Raw genomic sequence first — 21057 nt, 5'->3', positions numbered from 1 at the left:
GTGGCAGACTGTGACGCAGTGGTGGAGATAGCAGACGTATTTGGTGGTGGCTGCGATGAATAGAGCCACGCCAACGTCATTGTCCCGTCCTTTCTGGTCGCCAATGTTTCTCTAGCACTGCTTCCGAGCGTCCAAATTGACCGTGACGTTTTGTCAGGCTCGAATGTCAGTAATGATCCTGAGGTTTCCAAGTTGTCACGATGGTGAGTGCTTGCGTATGCTAGGTGCATAGTTACCAACTATTAGAAACTAAAACTCTTGGCAGTCATGCCTTCAGTGCCGAGCACCCGTGAACATTCTATAAACCAAAACCTAGCAGCAAGCTCAAGTGGAGCTACGGCTTCTTGTTCCCGCACCGAGGAGGTCGTTGAATGCAGTCACAATGTGATCAAAGCGTTAGTATATAGTACTTTCAACAACAGAATCAAGAATCACATACATCCCACGTTAAAAACTATGTCTCCGAAGACGTACAAAGGACGTATTTCCATTCATTTCCTGAGAGTCTGAGAAGCTTCGTCGTCTCGCCACCTCCTTACGATCTTCCTTGTTTACCAATAAAGCGGAAATGTTGTCCTGTGAAAGATTACTTTCGAAGCCTCGGATATCGTATTTATCGTAAAAATCTGCGATTTCTGCAAGCAGACCATCCACCAGTACGTTATAGTCGAAGGTGCCCGAGCCTGTCTCATTTACCTCGCCATGCAAGAAGAAGTGCCGTGGCAAAGGATGGTTGACCTCATTGGAAACATTCGGTCGGCTCAGAATCTTCTTTATAGCTTCACAGTGTCGTTGACATTCAAGGAGGAATGGGAGAGACTTAGAGGCCTCTCGTTTCACCACAATATACGCAATGCTGATGCATTCATATGCAAGGGGTAGATGGTGGCAGCAACATTCGATCCCATAGCGCATACGCAACAGCCAGTCTAGTGATTTGCAGACTAGCAAACACTCAGTGTATTTGCCCCTATACAGCAGGGCTCTGGAGCTGAACCGGAGAGTGTAGATAAACTTATCCCCTCGGGTTTTGTCGACAGTTAACTGACGCACTACCTCCGCGCAAACGTTGACGCTGGCTTGTAGTTCTCCGGAATCAGCGTAGAGGCAAGCTAAGTCATCATAGAGATCCAGCATGCGGGTGAGTCCATACTTTTCTTGTGACAGGTCGATGAGTCTAAAATGTACCATTTCCCATACTTGTGGAAGCTGACTCTGCCGCCGCGACCAAAGGGAGCCGGTTTTATCGTGCAACCACTTGATCTCATCGCGCTCGGTATTCTCTGAGGCTCTCCATACGTCCAGGGAATGGAAGGCCGAAGTTTGTGCCTCTTCGCTGAATTTCAAAGTATTGAGTCTCTGTGATGGCCTGTGGGCAGTACGTATCTCTGTGCTCCTAGTCGGCCCTTCTTTGCCATTATATGCAATGATATCTTGAAAAGTTTGAGTTGCTTTGTCGAACTCCCCGAGGAGAAACCAATCAAAGCCGAGCTCCTCCATGTAAAGCAACCATTCTGTGCTGTGGGATTGATTTGTTCCCGAATCTTCCGGACCATTAGTTGTCGGAAGTTGAACAGAAACCATCCACTGTCTGGCTTCATCTGTTTTGTCCTGGCATAAAAGAGAGAAGCGAAGATTCGATATCCCTTCTAGTCGCCTCCACTCCCTTTCATGCTTTGGTAGAGTCTGTGAAAACTGAATATATCGGCGATAAGCGACTTCTGCTTCTGCAAACTGTTTCATATTGCAGAGACACCGGTAATGCCATGTGAGGGCTACGCGGTACTGGCGGTTCCCACGCGTTGAGAGCTGCGTGGTATTAAACTTGTCGAAGTTCTTGATAGCAGATCGAAACATTGTCTCTGCCTCTGCAATGTTGGTGTCATAGATGTCTACAGCTGCTACGTTGATCGCCCACAACTTTTGAATCCCCCATGTTTTTGATTTGTAGACTGCACGTACCAGCCTGCTTTGCTCTTTTCCCAATCTGTCCTGTCCATTCACCTGGCTCTCAAGTTGACGTGCCATTTCTCTTGCCTCTTCAGGCCGCTCCATATCGATGAGGCAAACGACGAGGTGGATAAGGCTTTGCATCGTCAATGCTTCAATATGAGGTAATGGCGGTAGACTTTTGGATATCGCGAGAGATTGCATGATCAAACACTCCACAGCTTCATCCCACCTACCGTCTGTCAGCCAGACCTCATAGCAAATAGCCATGCTTTCCCAGAAATTCTGCTTGTTTTTAAGTTTTTTTCGAGCCAAAGATACCAGGTTTCTTGCTTGAGCAATCTGTTCGGGGGTTTCCCGACAACCACGTTCGATAACCCAGGCACAGAGTAACAGACAGGACGGCGGTACAATCCACATTGGTGAGAGAACTAATTTGTTGATGATTGTGAGAAGGGGTTTAAACAGTGAAGTTGATACAGCCAACTGGGCTTTCTTGGATGATGCAACAAGGTGCTCTTTTGTATCGAAGCGCTGCATGACAGCAAGCAATACATTATTGGATACGACAGTGGGGATCTTGCCGGGCAGTAGTACTTTTCCATTGCCATCCGGGGTTGTCGTTGTTTGCATTGAGTGACTCTGAGCAGTCTGATGATCATCAGTACTATCTGATACATGTCGCACTTTGATATTTAGCTCATCACCCACTTTGATGGATGACATTGCCAATGCAGTTGCCAACAAGTTCCAAGATTGCGTGCGAGGATCTTCTGGTCCAAAGAATTTCTGCCGGCGTAACGACTCATTGGCAAAGATCACGGATGGATCCACGTTGAGCTCTATCAAACTGGCTGAATCGTTCTCAAGTCCACCAACATCGCTTAGAACGAGCTCGATATATCTATAAACAACAGTCCAGGATTCTTCTGTGACAGTTCGAATCATGAATTCAACCATGGCGCAAAATTGAGTTGTGTGGAAGAACTCCTCAAGTTTAGTGGTGAGACATGAACTAGGTCCATAGGAACGGAGTTGGAGTACGTGGAAAGGTATAAAATTCAACGCGTACGAGAAGAGGGGATATCGAGTCGGCAATGTGGTGGATGACTCCTCGACCAAAGGATATCCTAGGTTTAACAAATTAAAGTAATCAAGACAGGAAAAGAGCATGGCCTTCTGCGCATCCAGGAGATCAACTTGGAAGAAGAGAATGTCTTGGTCTTCAGGCAGCCATTCGGACAAGGGACGGGTCAAAAAGTTCGTGACTGTCGAGTGAGCAATGTGGTAACGATCGCTTGTCACTCGCACAAAGTCACCACACGCATTGACGATGCCTTCTTTCGTGAGAAGATCGTCCGTGTAGCTTTGAGTGGGATTAACCTGGACAGCGTACGCATGACACAGCTCGGGAGCAGTCATAGGTTCGGCTGCAGCCATCATAATTGATAGCAATCGTTTCGCTCGCTTCATCGACATCGAAGGTCTAAAAGAAGTGCCGCTAGTTCTTTCCAGAAGCCGGCGAAAGATACGAGTCAATTCTCGATCCAAGTCCCTAGGGGTGTTCTTCAACTCGTGCTTTACTTCAGAATCGCTGAAGCACTGGTTCAGTTGTCTGAAGACGAGGATAACCCAGAGAAACATTATATTCGATTTAGCCTTGATTGTTTCGTAGACCTCCTGTCGAAGTGCTACACTTTGGATGTTTGAACACTGGCGAAGCTCGGATGCTATCAATTTGTCCATGTCGCCCACCACCATTTCTTGAGTTATCTCCAGGCTCCTGGGTGCAGCTTTTAGTGTCGCAATGAGAGATGACTCTCGTCCGAGAAAGAGAACATGAAAATTAGGGTGGTCCTGAACAAGCCCAAGTATGACTTTTAAGCACCCGTCCCCAGGTCGTGTCCAATCATCGATTGATTCGTCGACTCCATCGATAATGCAGTAGACGTCGGGCTTGATCGCTTTGAGGGCGGTGGACATGGCTGCCTGTAAGTTGCCAGTATTAAGTGGCAAGCTTTTGACTATTGAAACCGAAATCTCGCGAAATACCGCATCCGAAACGTTCTGTAAAAGATGCCACAGCGCAGTGCGAAGAAGATCAATTAGTTTTCTCTGGCTACCACTTTCTGCCCAGAATGAGAAGAGTATAGAAATATGGTCAAGTGTCTTGAAACGGTCCATGATGGACCGCGCAAGGACAGATTTACCACAACCTTTGACACCGTATATAGTAAAGACGCGCTCGATGATTTCTGACGTGTCATTCGATGAAATTCCTATGGCTCGTTGCGCCCAACATCTAAATCCAGGATGGTTCCAGACCCATTCGCACGTGCCGTCGAGTCTCCGGGGTATAAAGGCATGGCCGCACGGTCGTAGAGTTGTTTCAAGCTGGAGTTGGCTATTTATTCGGGAGCCTGATAGGATACCTAATCTTTGAGGTTAGACTAGACTAGTCTAGAGGTAAACTAAACGCTGTGATATGAGGCTTTGTTACCTTGAATATCGGTTGTATTCTTATTCAGTAAAAGAATTGCTAGAGAGGATTTGGATCGTTCAAGCCGATCAACATGGTGCTTGAGCTTTTTGCCATAGCCGTTTGCCAACATCTTCGCACGCTTGACAAGTCGTGGCCCGTTTGTTGCGACCCCCGATGACGCGATAAGCTGGTTCAGAGACGATAGGTCACTGCGGAGGGAAGTAATGGCGGCTGGAAGACGTTGAATTTGGCCTGGACTTAGAGAAATGTTCTTCCATCGTTCTTCAATTTCACCTAGCAATTCAGTCACTGCTTCAAGCTCGGTGACCAGCTGTGATGTTTCTTTCACGAAAGCGGTCTTGCTCGCGAGGCTGCATATTGCCGATTTGGTCGTTTTAACGATTTCAATCAGACCGGGAACGGCGGCGATGACCCGGATGACTTCCATGACACGTTTGATAGTAGATGGACGAAGAGATACACGCACAATGCTGTTATTGATACGCTTGCCGCCGAGTAAGCATTGAACTCGAGACTGCCACGAGGGAATAAACGCAGTTGATAACCCCGCCTCTAGTCTATAGCCTCGTCTTTGTAAGTCCCATGGGAAGCCTTACAGGAAGCCTTATAGAAAGCCTAACGGTCATCGTTTAGCTGAATTATACAATTTATATATCACTGTGCGCTTATTGCAATAAATGTACTATACAGTAAAAAGAACTTGTAATGTTCTTGACATGTTGCGCATTTTCTTGATATTGAACCTTTCAAATATATGATATATATCTAATTATATCCATGCATGACATTTCGAGGCCCCAAACTAGTCAAGGAATTAATGACGTGGAATCGGTGATCTTATCAACTTGAATATTCACATGACATTGCGCGTTTTGGTGAACATGCCTTTGTTGCAGCCGGATAATACATTGGCGGTGATCATGGAACGCAGTTTCCAGCGGACAGTGCATCACGAATGCAATTAACTACCCACCCCTCGCTGACGCAAACAGGAACTAGAGGCCGATATAATGCGCGGGGTCAAGTGATGTGCCTCAAACTCGTAGTGATCGAGCTGTTGGAGGCTTCGGTGCCAACAGCGATATTAGTCTGAAACCAGTCCGTACGACCATACAGCTACGATGGACAGAAATGAGGTTGTTATATAGTCAGACACATTTAGAAGACAGCAGTTGTGTTCCAAAGACCTCCGCGAGGGCCCCGAAGGTCCGTGCACATCTTTTGTCTCAAAGGCTCCACACGAGTTCAGCTCATACTCCACCAAAACTTGTCCGGGGGGTCGTTTCCCCACGCGACTTGACGATCTCCCAGCACTAAACGCGCCTCAATTGCCCCAGAGACGCGTCGAAATAGCTTTGGTATGTATACAAAAGCATCAAGCCGGAGTACAAGCCCAGCACTTCTACTATTTCCAACTTCGTCTCGGAATCGCGGAATCTCCAGCATAGTCCTTATCATTGAGACCTTCTGCAAGGATGCCCGTCCCTTCAGACAAGGTGCTCGAGAAGGAGATCCGGGGAGCAGTCAAGGCTATTCTTGACCAAGGCAATGATATCACAGTCAACAAAGTCCGGACACAAGTCGAGGAAAAGCTGCATCTTCCCGAGTCCTTCTTCAAGGACAGCGCAAAGTGGAAGAACCGCAGCAAACAAGTCATTCACAATGCCATAGTACGTAGTGCCTCGTCGCCCGTCCTCTGGCGTCGCAATTGTAGTGGGTTCCACGCGCTAACAGCTCAGCAGGAAGGCAACGGAAGTGACGAGGATGCTGCAGAGGAGGAAGCGAAACCTACAAAAAAGACTGCTGCCAAGCGCCAGTCCACCGAGGAGCCCGAGCAGAAGCCGAAGCGCGTCAAGAAGGCGCCTGTGCCAAAGAAACCCGTAAAGAAGACCGCTCCGCCGAAGAAGAAGCAAAAGAAGGCGCCGTCTTCTGACGACTCGGAGTTGAGCGATCTGGCAGACTCGGAAGAAGAGGAGAAGCCCAAGAACCGTGGTAAACAAGCGAGCAAGGTGGATACCGAGTCTGAACTCAGTGATTTGGGCTCCGAAGAGGAAGAGGATCTGAAACCGAAGAAGCTTGCTGGAAGAGCCCACCCAAAGAACAAGGCGGCGGGTTCAGAAGATGATGAGGCAGATGACGCCGAGAGCCAACCAGAGTCCCGCCCAAAGAAGCGCACAAAGCTGGAATCTGACAATGAAGATGCAACCACTGGAGACAAACCGAAGAAGAATAGCCCCGATGGTGATGACGATGATAAAAGGTCTGAAAACGCGCCAACTAAGGGCAAAGACAACAAGCCTGCAGCTGAGGATGACGACAGTTCGGGGCTGTCATCCGTCATAGATGATGATGCTCCACCCAAAAAGAAAGAAACCAAGAAGGAAGAGAGCAAGGCAGCTGTTGATGATGACAGTTCCGATCTATCGTCAGTCATTGATGACGCACCACCAACGAGACGCAGGGGAAAGGGTGCCAAAGGAGCCAACGGTTCAACTAAGCCCAAAGCCACAAAGGCCGCAAAGGCTGCACCAAAGGAAGTGACTGGCGATGAGGCAGAGATCAAGAAGTTGCAAGGTCAATTAGTCAAGTGCGGGATTCGCAAGATCTGGGGGATCGAGTTGAAGGAATATGGAGATGACACCGGGGGCAAAATTCGGCATCTGAGGAAGATGTTGGTAGATGCCGGCGTCACTGGCCGCTTCTCAGAGGCCAAGGCACAGGAAGTTAAGGAGCGACGCGAATTAATGGCAGATTTGGACGCCGTTCAAGAGATGAACGACCTTTGGGGCTCCGAAGGCCGTGGTGGACGGGCATCAAGAAGCAGGGCAAGCAAGGCCAAGGCACCCGTCAAGGATGCTTCCGAAGACGAGGAGAGCGAAGCCGAGGACACAAAACCTCGCGTCTCGAAGCGACAGGCGGATCTGGCGTTCTTGGGCTCTGAGAGTGAGGACAGCGACTAATTGAGGGTGAAAGGACTCGCAGATTGGGTCGAAGCAGATCACAATCGTGCTTGAGACTGTACTAGTATTGAGTTGTATTAAACCTTGTCATTATAGTACTATGCCTAATGCGTCACCTCATCTAGCAGCATTCATCCTTTGAGCTACGAGACTGAAGACAGCAACTGATCCCATGAATAAAACGGCGTTATAGAACTGGGCGAGGATCAGCGATTACAAGCCTGATGATCTTTCGGCCGAGAAGCAGAACTTACAGCTCTTCGTGACACGGCACGTTCTTCGTCCTCAGATCTCGCCTCAATGAAGAGGCGTCTCAAGTTGGGAAAGCTCGCCTGATGGATGACCATGGTTAATCTGGCGGGTCTTGATACCTCAATGCTCGGGTTCAAGCTTTAATGCCTACCATGTATGCGCGAATGTGGTGCAAATGGTGTGTTGGATCGGGCCACAAAATAGGCTGTAGCTTCAAGTCGATAAGGTTTGACGACCTGCGTCGATGGAGAGAGGCTATCAACGCACTGCAATGCCTCACAGGTACTACAGTCGTGGCCCCGTATGATTGCAGGCCGCTTGAAATATTTCCAGTGTCTCTTGCCCCGGCTGTGGCTCTGTGGACATTAAACTATGTACATCAGCACTAGCCCCTAGACTAGACTAGGTTAGCTCTAGTGACCGATTGAGTTAGCGCCTATACTAGTCTACTCCGTAATTGCATAAGAGTGACAGCTTGGAAACACCTCTCTGTTAAGGCATCCCCGTTAAAAGGTATCCTTGGACCTTGGCTGGCATCCGCATCCAATTCCAGATGCCACCAGGCTAATCGAATCGAGTACGGATACCACCTTGTCCTATTATTCCACATCGACTTGGCGACATTCCCTCTCGGAAGACGGTGAAATACACACAGACTCGCCCAGTCAGGTCGCCCTTCTCCCTGGAACACATCTGCGAAACACAAATAATCAACGGAAAGCCAAGGTGGATGCACTCGCGACTGCCCTAACAGGGCCCCTGATTCCCCTCAACATCCTCCAAGTGGCCATCTCGACTGGCGGTACCTAATCCACAACACCACGAACCCGAAGAACCGGCCCCAAGATGGCGGTCAATCGCATGCGCGCCGCCTTTGCGGTGCCCAGAAAGGGTGAGACGTTCGAGCTGCGGGCTGGTTTGGTGTCCCAGTATGCTTGGGAACGAAAGGAGTCCATTCAGAAAACAATCATGGCTATGACGCTGGGCAAGGACGTATCGGCGCTGTTCCCTGACGTTCTGAAGAATATTGCGACGGGTGATCTGGATCAGAAGAAGCTGGTCTATCTATATCTGATGTGAGTCTGGTGTTCCTCTTGTGCAGCATCACCTGCTCTCTCTCTCTCTCTCTCTCCCCCCCTTCCCTTTGGCTCGTTGTTTATTTAGCATTTTCCCACCTCCACCGCTGTGGCGCCTGCACATCCCAAAGGCTGACGGGAGATCCAGGAACTACGCAAAGTCACACCCAGACCTATGTATCCTCGCCGTGAATACCTTCGTCCAGGATTCCGAGGACCCAAACCCCCTGGTCCGGGCCCTGGCCATTCGTACAATGGGTTGTATTCGTGTCGACAAGATGGTTGATTACATGGAGGAGCCCCTGCGAAAGACACTCAGAGACGAGTCGCCATATGTGAGAAAAACCGCTGCCATATGTGTCGCCAAACTATTCGACCTCAACCCCACCATGTGCATCGAGAACGGCTTCCTCGAGACCCTGCAAGAACTCATCGGAGATCCCAATCCCATGGTGGTCGCAAACTCGGTGACGGCCCTCTCTGAAATCACCGAGACCGCCCCTGAGACCACTGCACTGGTCATCACCCCGGCCATCCTGAAGAAGTTGTTGATGGCTCTGAACGAGTGTACCGAATGGGGACGAGTTACCATATTGTCATGTTTGGCCGCCTACCCTCCCTCCGACGTCAAGGAATCAGAACATATTTGCGAGAGAGTCGCGCCGCAGTTCCAACATGTCAACCCCAGTGTCGTGCTTGCTGCCGTCAAGGTTGTCTTCATCCACTTGAAGCTGATCAATGGCGACTTGGTACGGCAATACCTCAAGAAGATGGCTCCTCCTTTAGTCACGCTTATCGCGTCTGCGCCCGAGGTCCAATATGTCGCTCTCCGAAACATCGATCTCCTCTTGCAGGCCAAGCCCGACATTCTGAGCAACCAACTGCGAGTGTTCTTCTGCAAGTACAACGACCCTGAATATTTGAAGCTACAGAAGCTCGAGATCATGGTCAGAATAGCAAATGAGAAGAACTACGAGCAGCTACTTGGTGAACTGAAGGAGTACGCCGTTGAGGTCGACATGGATTTCGTGCGAAGGGCAGTCAAGGCCATCGGCCAGGTAGCTATCAAGATCGAGAGCGCAAGCGAAAAGTGTGTGAATGCGCTTCTGGATCTGATATCGACCAAGGTCAACTACGTAGTGCAAGAGGTCATTGTCGTCATCAAGGATATTCTCCGCAAATATCCAGGATACGAGGGCGTTATCCCAACACTTTGCAAGTACATCGACGAATTGGAGGAGCCTAATGCCAGAGGGTCTCTGATCTGGATCGTGGGAGAATATGCCGAGAAGATCAGCAATGCCGACGAGATCCTGGCTAGCTTCGTCGATGTATTCCAAGACGAATTCACACAGACGCAACTTCAGATTTTGACGGCTGTGGTGAAGCTGTTCCTCAAGAAGCCTCAGAGCAGTCAAGGGCTGGTCCAAAAAGTGCTGCAGGCTGCGACAACGGATAATGATAACCCCGATATTCGGGACAGAGCTTACGTCTACTGGCGTTTGCTCTCTGGAGACCTCGATGTTGCCAAGGTATGATTTGTTACATCACTTGATAATGCGCTGAGTTTAGCTAATAATTTCCTCAGAGCATTATCCTATCACAAAAGCCTGCGATATCAACAACCATGACGTCACTCCCTCCAGCTTTACTAGAGCAGCTTCTCGGCGAGCTGTCCACCCTTGCTTCAGTCTACCACAAGCCGCCGGAGTCTTTCGTTGGCAAAGGTCGCTTCGGCGCCGACGCTATCCAGCGCGCCGCCATTTTGGAGCAACGCGAGAATCTGGCCGAAAATCCTAGCGTCGCATCGGCCGTTGCCGCTGCTCAAGCCAACGGTACAACATCCCAGAACAACATGGAGAACCTCCTGGACATCGACTTTGATGGCGGAGCTCCTGCGTCCCTGGAGCAGAATAGCGCAGCTGCTACGCCAGACCGTGTACAGAGCCCTTTGAGCGCGACCCAGCAGAGCGGGGGAATGGCCGACATGATGGGCCTGTTTGATGTTCCTGCACCCCAACAATCACAACAACAGAGCATGGGCGGAAGCAGTAATGATTTGATGAATGGTTTTGCAGGTCTGGATCTGAGCGCACAGACTCAACCTCCACCGCCATCACAGCAACTGGGCCACACTGGAGGGGAGCAGAAGAAAGATAGTGACGACTTATTGGGTTTATTTTAGAAAAGGTCGACTCGGTAAGATAGGAGATATTCATAAAAGCAGGCCTTGTTCAATGCATCTCGCGGCAAGACCTTGGGTGCCAGCTCGTGAGAAGAGGAGAAAGTTATCTGAGATGAATCATGCATAGGTAGCGTTTCGGGAAGACTTTTCCAAAGACGTAACCAAGGCTATCAAGCAGAGTTTCGCCGTCAAACCTGATATGGAACCCTTACAGGCTCTCTTGGGCACATGGCAAGTTTGAGCATGATGAAGACAGTGATGAAATGACAAACGAATATGCAGCTTTGCAGAGCAAGTGCATGGTACCTGACACGGGAATGTATGAATGCTACAAAAAGACTGTTGGTTTGTTGCCTACCGAGATCGAAGCATGCCAGCTACGTCATGACGGAAACTTCGTCACTGGATAAGATGCCAGGGACGCCAACCTAATTTACATCCACCACTTGTCTCGCGGCCCCAGCCCCAGGCCACCTAGTCCTCCAATATGCCGGGCTCATGACAGTGATGACTATCCAGTCGCCTTCGAAGGCTGGTTGGTGTACTTCGGTGCTGGCCACTGAAAATGAAACCTGTCACGAGAAAGACTGCAAATAGTAATATGGTATCTCTTATCTCTCCTGCAGAGCCGCGTTGGTGTAGCAGGCAGCGTTGGGCGTGCCGTAGGAGCTCTGTATTCGTCGACGGTCAGTACCTGCTAACTACCATAACCCCCCTTTCTCAGAGGAAAACGTATGCAATTGGGTGGTGGGTTCCCAACCCCCTTGAAAATGTGAGGTACAACGCTCCATATCACACAGCCGGCGGGTTGTGTAGGTTCTTGGTAGTTGCCCATGGTGATGAACACGGCCGACGCGAAGAAGCTGTGAGAGGCACCATTTCTTGATCGTGGCCTCTATCTTGTCCAGTGTACTGTTGTCCGAAGACCTGGCTGACCAGGACGGCTAATTTCTTAACTGCTGGAATGCTGGGCAAAACTAGACGAAGTAGTCCAACGCCACGGCCAGCATCACTTTCTTTGGGGCTAAGAGTGTCTTGCCCGAAAAGGTGAGCGGGACGGGATTGGTTGAGTCTAATAGTGTGTGGAGGACTCTGATTGTGGGTGATTCGTTGTGTTTGGTTCTGGGAGGCTGGCTGAATTGGTGATTATGAAGTTCTTGCATATGACATCGACAGTTTTGTCATTCACACTTCCAACCTGGGGTTCAGATACAAGTGCGTCACCTCCACTGTTAACTTGGATGATGGCTGTCCGGCGCCTTGGACGAAGTGTAACACAAATATGCATCTTGTACTGTGGGGAAAGAAGATGGACAGGAGCTGAGCATGGCCTTTGGTACTATCACCCAGGTAATATACAGCAATCATCCGTCGGTTGCTTTTTGCATGAGTAAACTCAGACTGCTGAAGTAACAGGAGTACCGGAAAGGAGACATACAACGTTTCGAGAACGTCGGAATTGGCTGCACGTTCAGGAACGATGCCATCAGGTCAGCTAAAAGGATGAGTCGTTTCAACGGAGTTCAAACTGGTCATGCCCTGAAGCACCATCTATCACACAGCATTTCTACACGGGCGTTGATCCTAAAAGTCGCCCATGCTCGTGGGGTGTAAAGGTCAGGTTGGGTAGTAGCAGACTGAATGCCTAAGCTTGGAGACCTGCCTCAAGCTTTCTCGGAATCTGAACGGTATACCTAGTCTGGGTTGTTTAAAAATTTGTTCGTAATTATAAACTTTAAATAGCTTTACTTTCAAGCATTATATCAATCATACTCAATTACATTATGACGCCACTCGAGTTTCAAAATAGCGGATTCACTAGAACTTCTGGATGACATTACTCTGTCATCTGTGTTCGAAAATATCGGGTGTAGGACTCAACGTTCGTTGAGGTGGCAATCGATGGGCACACGATCCGTGACCATCGGACCTGCAGGTAGGTTGTGTGATACAGAATCTTGCCTTGCGTTTCGTTGGAGTCGTTGCCCATTGCCCGGATCTGAGTAGTCAAGGATTCCGAGATATTGAAAAAGAAGGTCTTGGATATTTTCAAAGTCTATGGCTCCGTCTTCGAAACAATTTTTGCGGTATATCTGGTTCTTTAGTGCTGGAAATGATACAAGTGGAGGAAGCAAGGCAGACGACCCCAGAGAAACCCTCCACGATGACTGCCGCGCTAAAGTACTGATTCAAAGTATGAACGCAGACTTAGTACTGGAATCTGTGTCCATGAGACAGAAACACTGACGCATTAGCTGTGAGACGATATTGGCTGTAGATGAGCTTTCGGATTGATATTCGAAAGGCAGTCATCGACGTCCACCACTTAAGTTGTCATTACAATATTGTTTGAATCAGGCAATTCCTGTCGTCCTGAGTTAACCATTGCAAGTCGAGGAGTCCAACTTTGCTTGGCTTGTTGACCACGTATACATATGGCAATGCAATCTCAAGTTGAGAGATCAGCTGTTCAGTTAACTGATCCGCAATTATGGTAGCACTACAAACAAGCAGGTAGGGCGATAGTATGCATTTCGCCCCCCCCCCCCCCCCCCCTCCTCCCGGACCCTCTGTATCCCCACATGTGTTTCGATTGTTGTAACACATGATCTGAAAACTCCGTTATTTTCTTTGAGCACATACGCACTCGCCGCACTAATTACATATCCAGGAACATCCAGGTCTTGTTGGACTACTCCTCTAGCTAGTAGTGTTTTGGCAGTACCGGACTATGTCGTATTTAAAACTCCTAAAGAAAACGTTAACTCTGTTTGTGGTACTATAAATATTGACTGAAAACTAGGTACCGTAGGCATTAAACAGTATATGGAATGCATTGTGTCGTTAGAAAGGTCGGTGGGGCTACAAGTCACTTGGATAGTCACATTGAAGGCCAAGTCTGTACATAACCCATAGTACCCCAGCGTGTCATAGTCATCCAGGAACGTATAATTGCAAATTGGAAAGAAGGCTTGACTCTTGGCACCTGTGAAGAATACGCCTTGCAGTATTGCACCATCTAACCGTAATGAGACGTATTTTACTGTGTAAATATTTTCTACGGACCCTGTTTGGGATATTGTTGCGTTTCCGGGTTTGACGACATATTCACACGTTGCTGTTATTTATTGGACGAAAGGGTAGATAGTTGTCGTGATAATAACAATAAGTACATTAGGTACATCAGAGGCTATCGAAGTTTCTTTGACCATAGGAACTTCAACAATCCTAGAAGGCCTCGTCCTGCATCATGGAAGAATATTTTATCATTGAGCGATTACCTAGAGCAGAACCAATCCCATTGGGGTTGCCCGATGCAAGATACAACCGCAGAGCTTATCAAAAATTTGAAAATTGTTCTATATACGGCTAGTGTTGCATTGACCGATATTCGTAGAGGCGAAATGGGGGGTGGGGGGTCTTTCTTCGTAGGGGTAAAGCGTAGCGATTAAAAAAAGAAAAGGACAAGCAAACACCAAGATACAGGTTAAGATTTACCTCCTCCTATGAGCCCATATCAGCACCTTCTATCTCCTAAGAATTGTTGTTACTCATCGAGAAGTAGAGATTGACCACGGTAGTGCATGCGAATATTTTTCCGTGAGCACTGTCCAACCACGCCAGGCTGCCAATTCACCATTCTACTTCGCTGTTTTATTCTGCCTATTTTTTACCAAAGGCCTGCTAACTCTCCTGGCCCCTCACATCTCGATGTATACAGCATACAAGTATAAGATGAACATGAGGCATCAACAAAATTGAGGTAGACAGTAAAAGAAAGGCCGATGTGATAAGAAGCTCTATTGTGAGAAACATGGATGGAAGATATTTCAGGCCTGTCTGAAATGGTCGCGAAGCTGTTATCCGTCCACACCCACTCCCTTACCCCCCAAATTCCGGTTCTTTTTCTTGAGGCGCAGTTCGGGAACCATATATTGAACAGCACAAGTGTTAATATACATTGCATTATCTCAAATGTAAACTTTTAAAGGGAAAATCTATTACCTGACGATTGGAACGCTTAGGCTGGTAAGGCACATCAATGTTCTGCATGGGATTGTGCAGCACAGTACCGCTGCAAGCACCATGTACAGGTTACAGCGGCCATCTTCGCTGGCCTTTGACGAACTTTCCAAGGTCAGATAGCGGTCTGGGAATTTAAATCAGTAAGAAATCAAATGGGCATGCGTAGAACCCAGATTCACTCAATCAAAATAGAACCACTATGCTTATGCCTGTAGAGTACTTTCAGCCAATTCCTTCAACTATACCTGTCAAGACTTTTACACGGCAAGGCTGGCATGATCGACTCTGACAGTGTCTTCGGAGGTGTCGCTGCATGAGCGAGCCAAAGCTTACTCGAAGTTGTTTTAATTACCGCAAGCATGTATTTCCCGCACCGGATGCTACAAGAAGACGTTTGCTAATTTGAAACGCACATTTTCAATATTTTCTCAACAGTAAGTGCTGTTAGCCAATGAACCGTTGGTAAGACCACATCTTAACCCTTGGACATGAGCTGCATAATCCTGACCTAAGGATTCACCCGGCTAGAGTGCAACATTCCATACGTTCTGCACTCTAATTAATAATAGCTCTGCCGACAGCTTCTGTGCCGTTTTAGTATACTGCCAGTAAGAGCAGCACTGATACAGGTTGGAAGCTTCACCCTTTTCTCAAAATCAGGTATGGCTGTATGCGTAAGTTTCGATCTCAAAACTAGCTTATAGCCTTGACGGCAAGGGCTGACCAGGATGAGGATGCAGTGTTGTGTATACGAACACACGTGCGCGGGAAATCCGGTCAGTCCATGCCATGTCTGCGGGGGCAATTATGTTTTCAAAGACTGATCAAATGCGTGGGCGGCCGGTTGAGGCCAAAGCTACTCTTGTAACAGTGAATCTCACACATGCTTATGATGACTATTCAGTGGTTGGTCCGTGAAGACGTTGAAAAAAGCCCAAGGAGCCAGCCAGCGACGCAAATGGCTTTTCACGCTTTTGTTATTAAACTCCATAGCCTTATAACAATGAAAAACCTTGCAAAGTTGTAGATGTCGACGCCAGCATGAGATATGTAGTTTGGCAAGACTCTGGCTAAGCTTCTGGAAGCCAACAGACTGGAGTGACACTCCATATTGCAAGTACACGGGTTTCCGGTTGTAAAATATTTCTTCCGTAAGTAGTCTCGAATGCCTGATGAAGTAGAGTAATTATGGCACCGGGAATATGTACTGTTCTTCTTATAGTCTGACTCTGGACGATTGCACTAGACATGGTAATTTTCTTCTCACCCCTCATTTGCACGATATACCAGTAGAATGGCAACTGGATGCTTTTTAGTGAATCAGTTTTCGACTTGACTCGTCTTGTGTTGCGTGCCAAATTGGTAATAGACCTCCCCGTAGCTAGCTTGGCCATCGCCGCAGGCTTTGATATCGTCGTTGAAACCCTATTAGAGAAAAGCTGCTCGTTGTCCACTTCGCCAATCAGAACCTCAATGTCCATCCAGGCAGGGTTGCTAGGGCACGTGTCATGGATAGCCTGTATAAAGAAATATGACTATGTATTCCCCTTGCGGTCTTGTGCTCATAGATTCGCACTTAGGCAGCATGACGACGGAAGATAGACAGGCTTTTCCAAGTTTTATGGACATTTTGCTGTAGACATTTTGTCCCGTGGCTTGATGACATGAATACTATTATGATCATAGGTGATACTAATCGACACGGTATGGAAATGCCCCTCGTTGGAAGGTTCCAATCGACTACTGCCACAATATTAGTGGGTGACGTTGTTTGTAGTGATCGGATAGCGAATCTGTGTATCATTGGCCAATTCAAGGCATTTCGAAGCTTAGGAGTACAAGATTTTTGCTGTTCGCTTCAAAATTCTACATCAATCCTCCTCCAGTATACCCGCAACCCTGACCACTGGATAGGCAGGATCACCATATTCATCCCAATAGCGAGGCATCGTTGGAATTTGCTTGGAGTTGACCCAGCTCCTGCGCACAGGGAGTACATCGCCAACATACATCTCCTCAATCAATTGCCATATTCTTCTTCTGTTCCGCAATCCATTCGGTACTATCAAGTTTGGGTAGCAGAATATCTCAAGTTCTGCTTCCAAACTGTTATGGTGCCTCCAGGTGGACCAAACTCCATTACTAAGTTCTCGTACCAGCAGTTCCCAGTTCATCTCCACTCCTTCCTTGGCCTTGACGTCAAAGAACTTCTCAACAGCAACGGTGTCAAGGTCCCAGAGAAAAGGCAGATATCTGCCGTCTAAAAGAATGTCGAGCCATGTGTTTTGAGGCAAAAGGCCAGTGCAATGAGTTGAAAGCCCTTCGAAACAGCCCATGAACGATATGACTCGATCCCGTAATTCTTGTGGTAGAGATAGAAATAATTGGCCGAAATCCCTTGCAGATGGGTTTGCTGATTGTGGCTCAAAGACCTTGGTGTTTGCAATGATCCGCGCTGTCAGCTGTGGCACTTCCGTCGGGTTTGTGACAACCTGAACTTCGCTATCAGTACTTCTGCATACTAGATGTAGACCTTGGAAGGAGACAGAGCTGGATCACTTACCCAGTGCGCATCATCGCCTTCCCATATTGAATAGTCATCAGCAAAGCCAAGTGGCATATAGTACCCGTGGTCCATTACGAGGTACTGCGGCCCAGGTTTGTCAATTGTGCCCATGTATTCGTTGTCGCGTGCGTCAAATCTTGTGCGTATCACCTTCCAAAGGGTGCGCAGAGAACGGACACGAATGTCGTTTTGCGACCTACGCATAACCTTGACCGCAATGTCTACGCATGGTTTGTGCACCGCAATGCTGTACGGAATGTTGTAAGGAATATTGAATTCATCGAATCCGGCCAACCAATTGGGCGCAATTTCCTGGCCGGTCTCCTTTACCACACAGGTGTTGGACCACGTAGTTGTCGCGTTGTCTTGTCGAATATCTGCATTGATCTGGATGTTCGCTTGCTCGACTCCTCTATATTTGCCGCCCCTGTAGTGCTGTTCAAGCTGTTCAAACTCACTTTCCGGATCGTGGAGTAATACAGTCTCAGTCTGCCATTTGATGTCATCCCTCCACACCCCGCCAGTGTTCGGAACTGGCGGGCGAATGGGGCCACCGCATATTGGACAGAACAACATGCGATCTACCATAACGTAAAGCGATAAAATATTCGGGTTCAACTGCTGTGATGATTAGATATATAAATAGAAGAACAATAACAGTAGAAGAGATGCAAACGCTGCTCGTGTGCGGCACTGCAATACGGATATACCCAATGTGTCCAGATCCACGAATAACTCTCTCCATCCATCCACCGTAAGCAAGGGTCCTTGTAAAGTGCCTACCTATCAAATGGAGCAGCCCGTTGTGAATCGTTCCTGGAACCCATGCCAAGTTACAGTAACGTGCTCCGCCGCTGAGTACATGCGTATTGTTAAGGCATGTCTCTCTCAAATTTAGGGATCGCTTATCCTTCGTTGGGCATCCGCTAACCATGATTGCGGGTTACAATCCGCGGGGCCCTAACGCAGGGCATGTGAAGATAGTGGCGCTATCACCAGGGTGATGCATACATAATAAGCCGCCACATAACAAGTTACCGCTCTCGTGTTTTACCGGTCGTGATGCTAAGAAGCATGGGTGTTAGGCAATATGGAAATCCCCCATGGTATGAAAATCCTGCCGGTACCGAGGGATTTCAGCCCACGCGACCGGGAACGAACCGACAGTTTGGTTCTTGTTTCTCTGCAGGCTATGGATCCATACAATAGACCATGTAAAGCGCCAACAGGACGGGCAAGGGTAAGGGTGAATTCCAGATGAAAGGTGATTGCTTAGCTCGCACGAGCTCGCACAAGTGACAGCTGTGGTACAATCAAGGAGCATAAATCAGCTCATGCACCATCCGTCGATAGGATCAGCGATTCCTCCCTTGTGCGGAATGCTGGGTTTCACAAAGCGTCAGATGACGATGCTTTCTTGGGAAAGAGACCTGCGCGACTCGTCAATACCTACTATTGATTATCTGGTTGCTCAAATAATCGATAGCGACTCGCATCCATGCCCTGCAATCAATTGACCCAGCATTGCGGTGGTCTGTAGTGTCGGGCAGTAACTCACATGATTTTCATCGACAAGGAAACCCAACAACGAGAACAAATTTGTAGTAACCGTAAGGACCATTCACACCGGTATCTGTACAGGCTCCCAACCCGTCCGGACACCAGCCCTACTTAGAAACAATCCAGATTACAGACTTAACTTCATGACAGTAAGCACTATTTACTTGACTACTTACAGTAACGTGACATTAAGTGTTCACCACTCCACATTATTGCACTCTAATGTCTAACCAAAAGTCCGTATAACTCAATCATTGCTCAAGACTGTAGATTATTTGTCATCTTAACTTCTGATTATTGCTTTATGACTGGCTGCCAGGTTTATCGTAATTAAGTCACCCAGGATCATCGGATAATAACACTCACTACGGGAGCAGCACTGACAGCCGTGTCTATCTTGAAGTGGGGGCCAGGCTCGTGACAACACGCGCCCTGCCCCTGGTAACACAGCGGCATCCGTGTTCACTGCTCATGAGTTTGAGTTGTTCGCTTACTAAATTTCATTATGGTTAGAACTCCTTGAGACTGCCCCTCCAGTGTTAATAACGCTATCTTGTTATACTCGTAGGTTAGCTCAAAATTATTGGGAATTGAAGCCCATTCTTTTTCATAGGTACTGACAGTGGGGCCTATTGACCCCGCCTCCAACACAATCGAAGAGTATTCGGTTACAGCAAGGTGCAAGATGTCGTCATATCGATCGCATCATCGATGGCCGATCAATTAGCTGTTCAGATTCCTCAAGCAGTGCTTGTCCCCAAAAGCTTTGAATTCAGTTCAAATATTGTCATTGAACAAAACCAGAAAGGGGAAGAAAAAAGATCACTCCAGACCGGCAGATAGTAATTATCAAACCGACATAGTCTTGGCACTTAATCGTATGAAAACAGGACCTCTATCGCCATGGCTCCAGCTAACAAGATTGCGGATATCTTCAATGTGGATGGCCTTGTTGCTGTTATTACTGGAGGGGGGAGTGGCCTTGGCCTGTACGCCGCTCGAGCATTGGACGCCAACGGGGCAAAAGCTGTATATATTGTCGGCCGTAGGGAGCAGTCGCTGAAGGAAGCAGCCGCCACCGCCGCTAATGGCAACATCATCCCTATTGTCGGTGATGTGTCGGACAAGGAGTCTCTGAAGAAGGTTGCAGATCAAGTGCGGAAGGAACAAGGATTCGTCAACCTCCTGTTTGCCAACGCAGGCATTGGTGGCCCGAATCATGCCTCTGCCCTGGAGAAGGAGGATGGAAGCAAGTCGACGATTCAGGAGGTGCAACAGAAGCTGTTCGAGCCTTCCATGGAGGATTTTACTAGGGCATTACACGTCAATAATACGGCTGTGTTCTATACCACTGTCGCATTCTTGGACCTCTTGGACGCTGGCAACAAGAAGCACAACGTCCCACAAGACTCACAAGTCTTGGTGACCGGTTCTGTTGCTGGCTTGAGCAGACACCTAAACTCCAGCTTCTCGTATTCGACGTCCAAAGCAGCAGTCACCAGTCTGGTGAAGATGCTCTCCACGTTTTTCTCGCAGAATGGGTTCCATATCCGCGCCAATCTTATTGCCCCTGGTCTGTATCCTAGTGAGATGACGGAAGGGCACACAAAAACAATGGAGAAGCTGCAAGGTGTGACTAGCCACGAGAATGCCTACGATGGTGCATACAAGATGGAAAAGAAAGAGTCTCCTTCGGAACGGACAGGAAGCGAAGAGGACTTCGCTGGTGTCGTGCTCTTCTTGGCTAGCAGAGCTGGATCTTATATCAACGGAGAGACACTCCTGACTGATGGTGGCAGATTGAGTCAACTACCAGCAACATATTAAGCTTGACCACTATAATATTAGCAAGAGCCGTTCTCGGTGCTATCTTTTTTCGGCCGCACTTCATATGTCGCTCCCTATTACATGTCAAATATCATATCATGTAAGCTTGTCGCCCCGACACTTGCCAACTCATCGCCCGACGAGAATAGCAG

At 48.2% G+C, this 21057-nt stretch overlaps 6 protein-coding genes across 6 annotated transcripts; 3 read left to right on the top strand and 3 right to left on the bottom strand.

Moving 5' to 3' along the window:
* Positions 1-338: 338 nt before the first annotated feature.
* BKA67DRAFT_204083 (uncharacterized protein) lies at positions 339-5067 on the bottom strand. The gene is made up of 2 exons (XM_046095445.1): positions 4451-5067; positions 339-4382 (listed from the first exon to the last, which is right to left on the bottom strand). Exons 1-2 carry the CDS (start codon positions 4878-4880, stop codon positions 448-450), a joined length of 4365 nt encoding a protein of 1454 aa, XP_045962232.1. The 5' UTR covers positions 4881-5067; the 3' UTR covers positions 339-447.
* An 861-nt stretch (positions 5068-5928) lies between these two features.
* On the top strand, positions 5929-7413 carry BKA67DRAFT_533173 (uncharacterized protein; the record flags this gene model as incomplete). Its single annotated transcript, XM_046099660.1, has 2 exons — positions 5929-6123; positions 6196-7413. The coding sequence occupies 2 exons, from the start codon at positions 5929-5931 to the stop codon at positions 7411-7413; spliced, it is 1413 nt and encodes a 470-aa protein (XP_045962231.1).
* A 117-nt stretch (positions 7414-7530) lies between these two features.
* BKA67DRAFT_656228 (uncharacterized protein) lies at positions 7531-7760 on the bottom strand (the record flags this gene model as incomplete). Its single annotated transcript, XM_046106910.1, has 2 exons — positions 7531-7608; positions 7668-7760. 2 exons carry the CDS (start codon positions 7758-7760, stop codon positions 7531-7533), a joined length of 171 nt encoding a protein of 56 aa, XP_045962230.1.
* Positions 7761-8511: 751 nt separating this feature from the next.
* BKA67DRAFT_533172 (adaptin N terminal region-domain-containing protein) lies at positions 8512-10926 on the top strand (the record flags this gene model as incomplete). The annotated part of the gene is made up of 3 exons (XM_046099659.1): positions 8512-8741; positions 8830-10273; positions 10330-10926. 3 exons carry the CDS (start codon positions 8512-8514, stop codon positions 10924-10926), a joined length of 2271 nt encoding a protein of 756 aa, XP_045962229.1.
* Positions 10927-16823: 5897 nt separating this feature from the next.
* Positions 16824-18106, bottom strand: BKA67DRAFT_656226 (uncharacterized protein; the record flags this gene model as incomplete). Its single annotated transcript, XM_046106909.1, has 2 exons — positions 16824-17444; positions 17516-18106. 2 exons carry the CDS (start codon positions 18104-18106, stop codon positions 16824-16826), a joined length of 1212 nt encoding a protein of 403 aa, XP_045962228.1.
* Positions 18107-19981: 1875 nt separating this feature from the next.
* Positions 19982-20905, top strand: BKA67DRAFT_656225 (uncharacterized protein; the record flags this gene model as incomplete). The annotated part of the gene is made up of 1 exon (XM_046106908.1): positions 19982-20905. One exon carries the CDS (start codon positions 19982-19984, stop codon positions 20903-20905), a length of 924 nt encoding a protein of 307 aa, XP_045962227.1.
* Between the last annotated feature and the right edge of the window lie 152 nt (positions 20906-21057).

This window comes from Truncatella angustata (assembly GCF_020726525.1).
Source record: "Truncatella angustata strain MPI-SDFR-AT-0073 chromosome Unknown BKA67scaffold_2, whole genome shotgun sequence".
NCBI classification, from domain to species: Eukaryota; Fungi; Ascomycota; class Sordariomycetes; order Amphisphaeriales; family Sporocadaceae; genus Truncatella; species Truncatella angustata.
The sequence above is the reverse complement of the archived record's forward strand: the minus strand, read 5'-3'. Positions and strand labels throughout refer to the sequence as shown.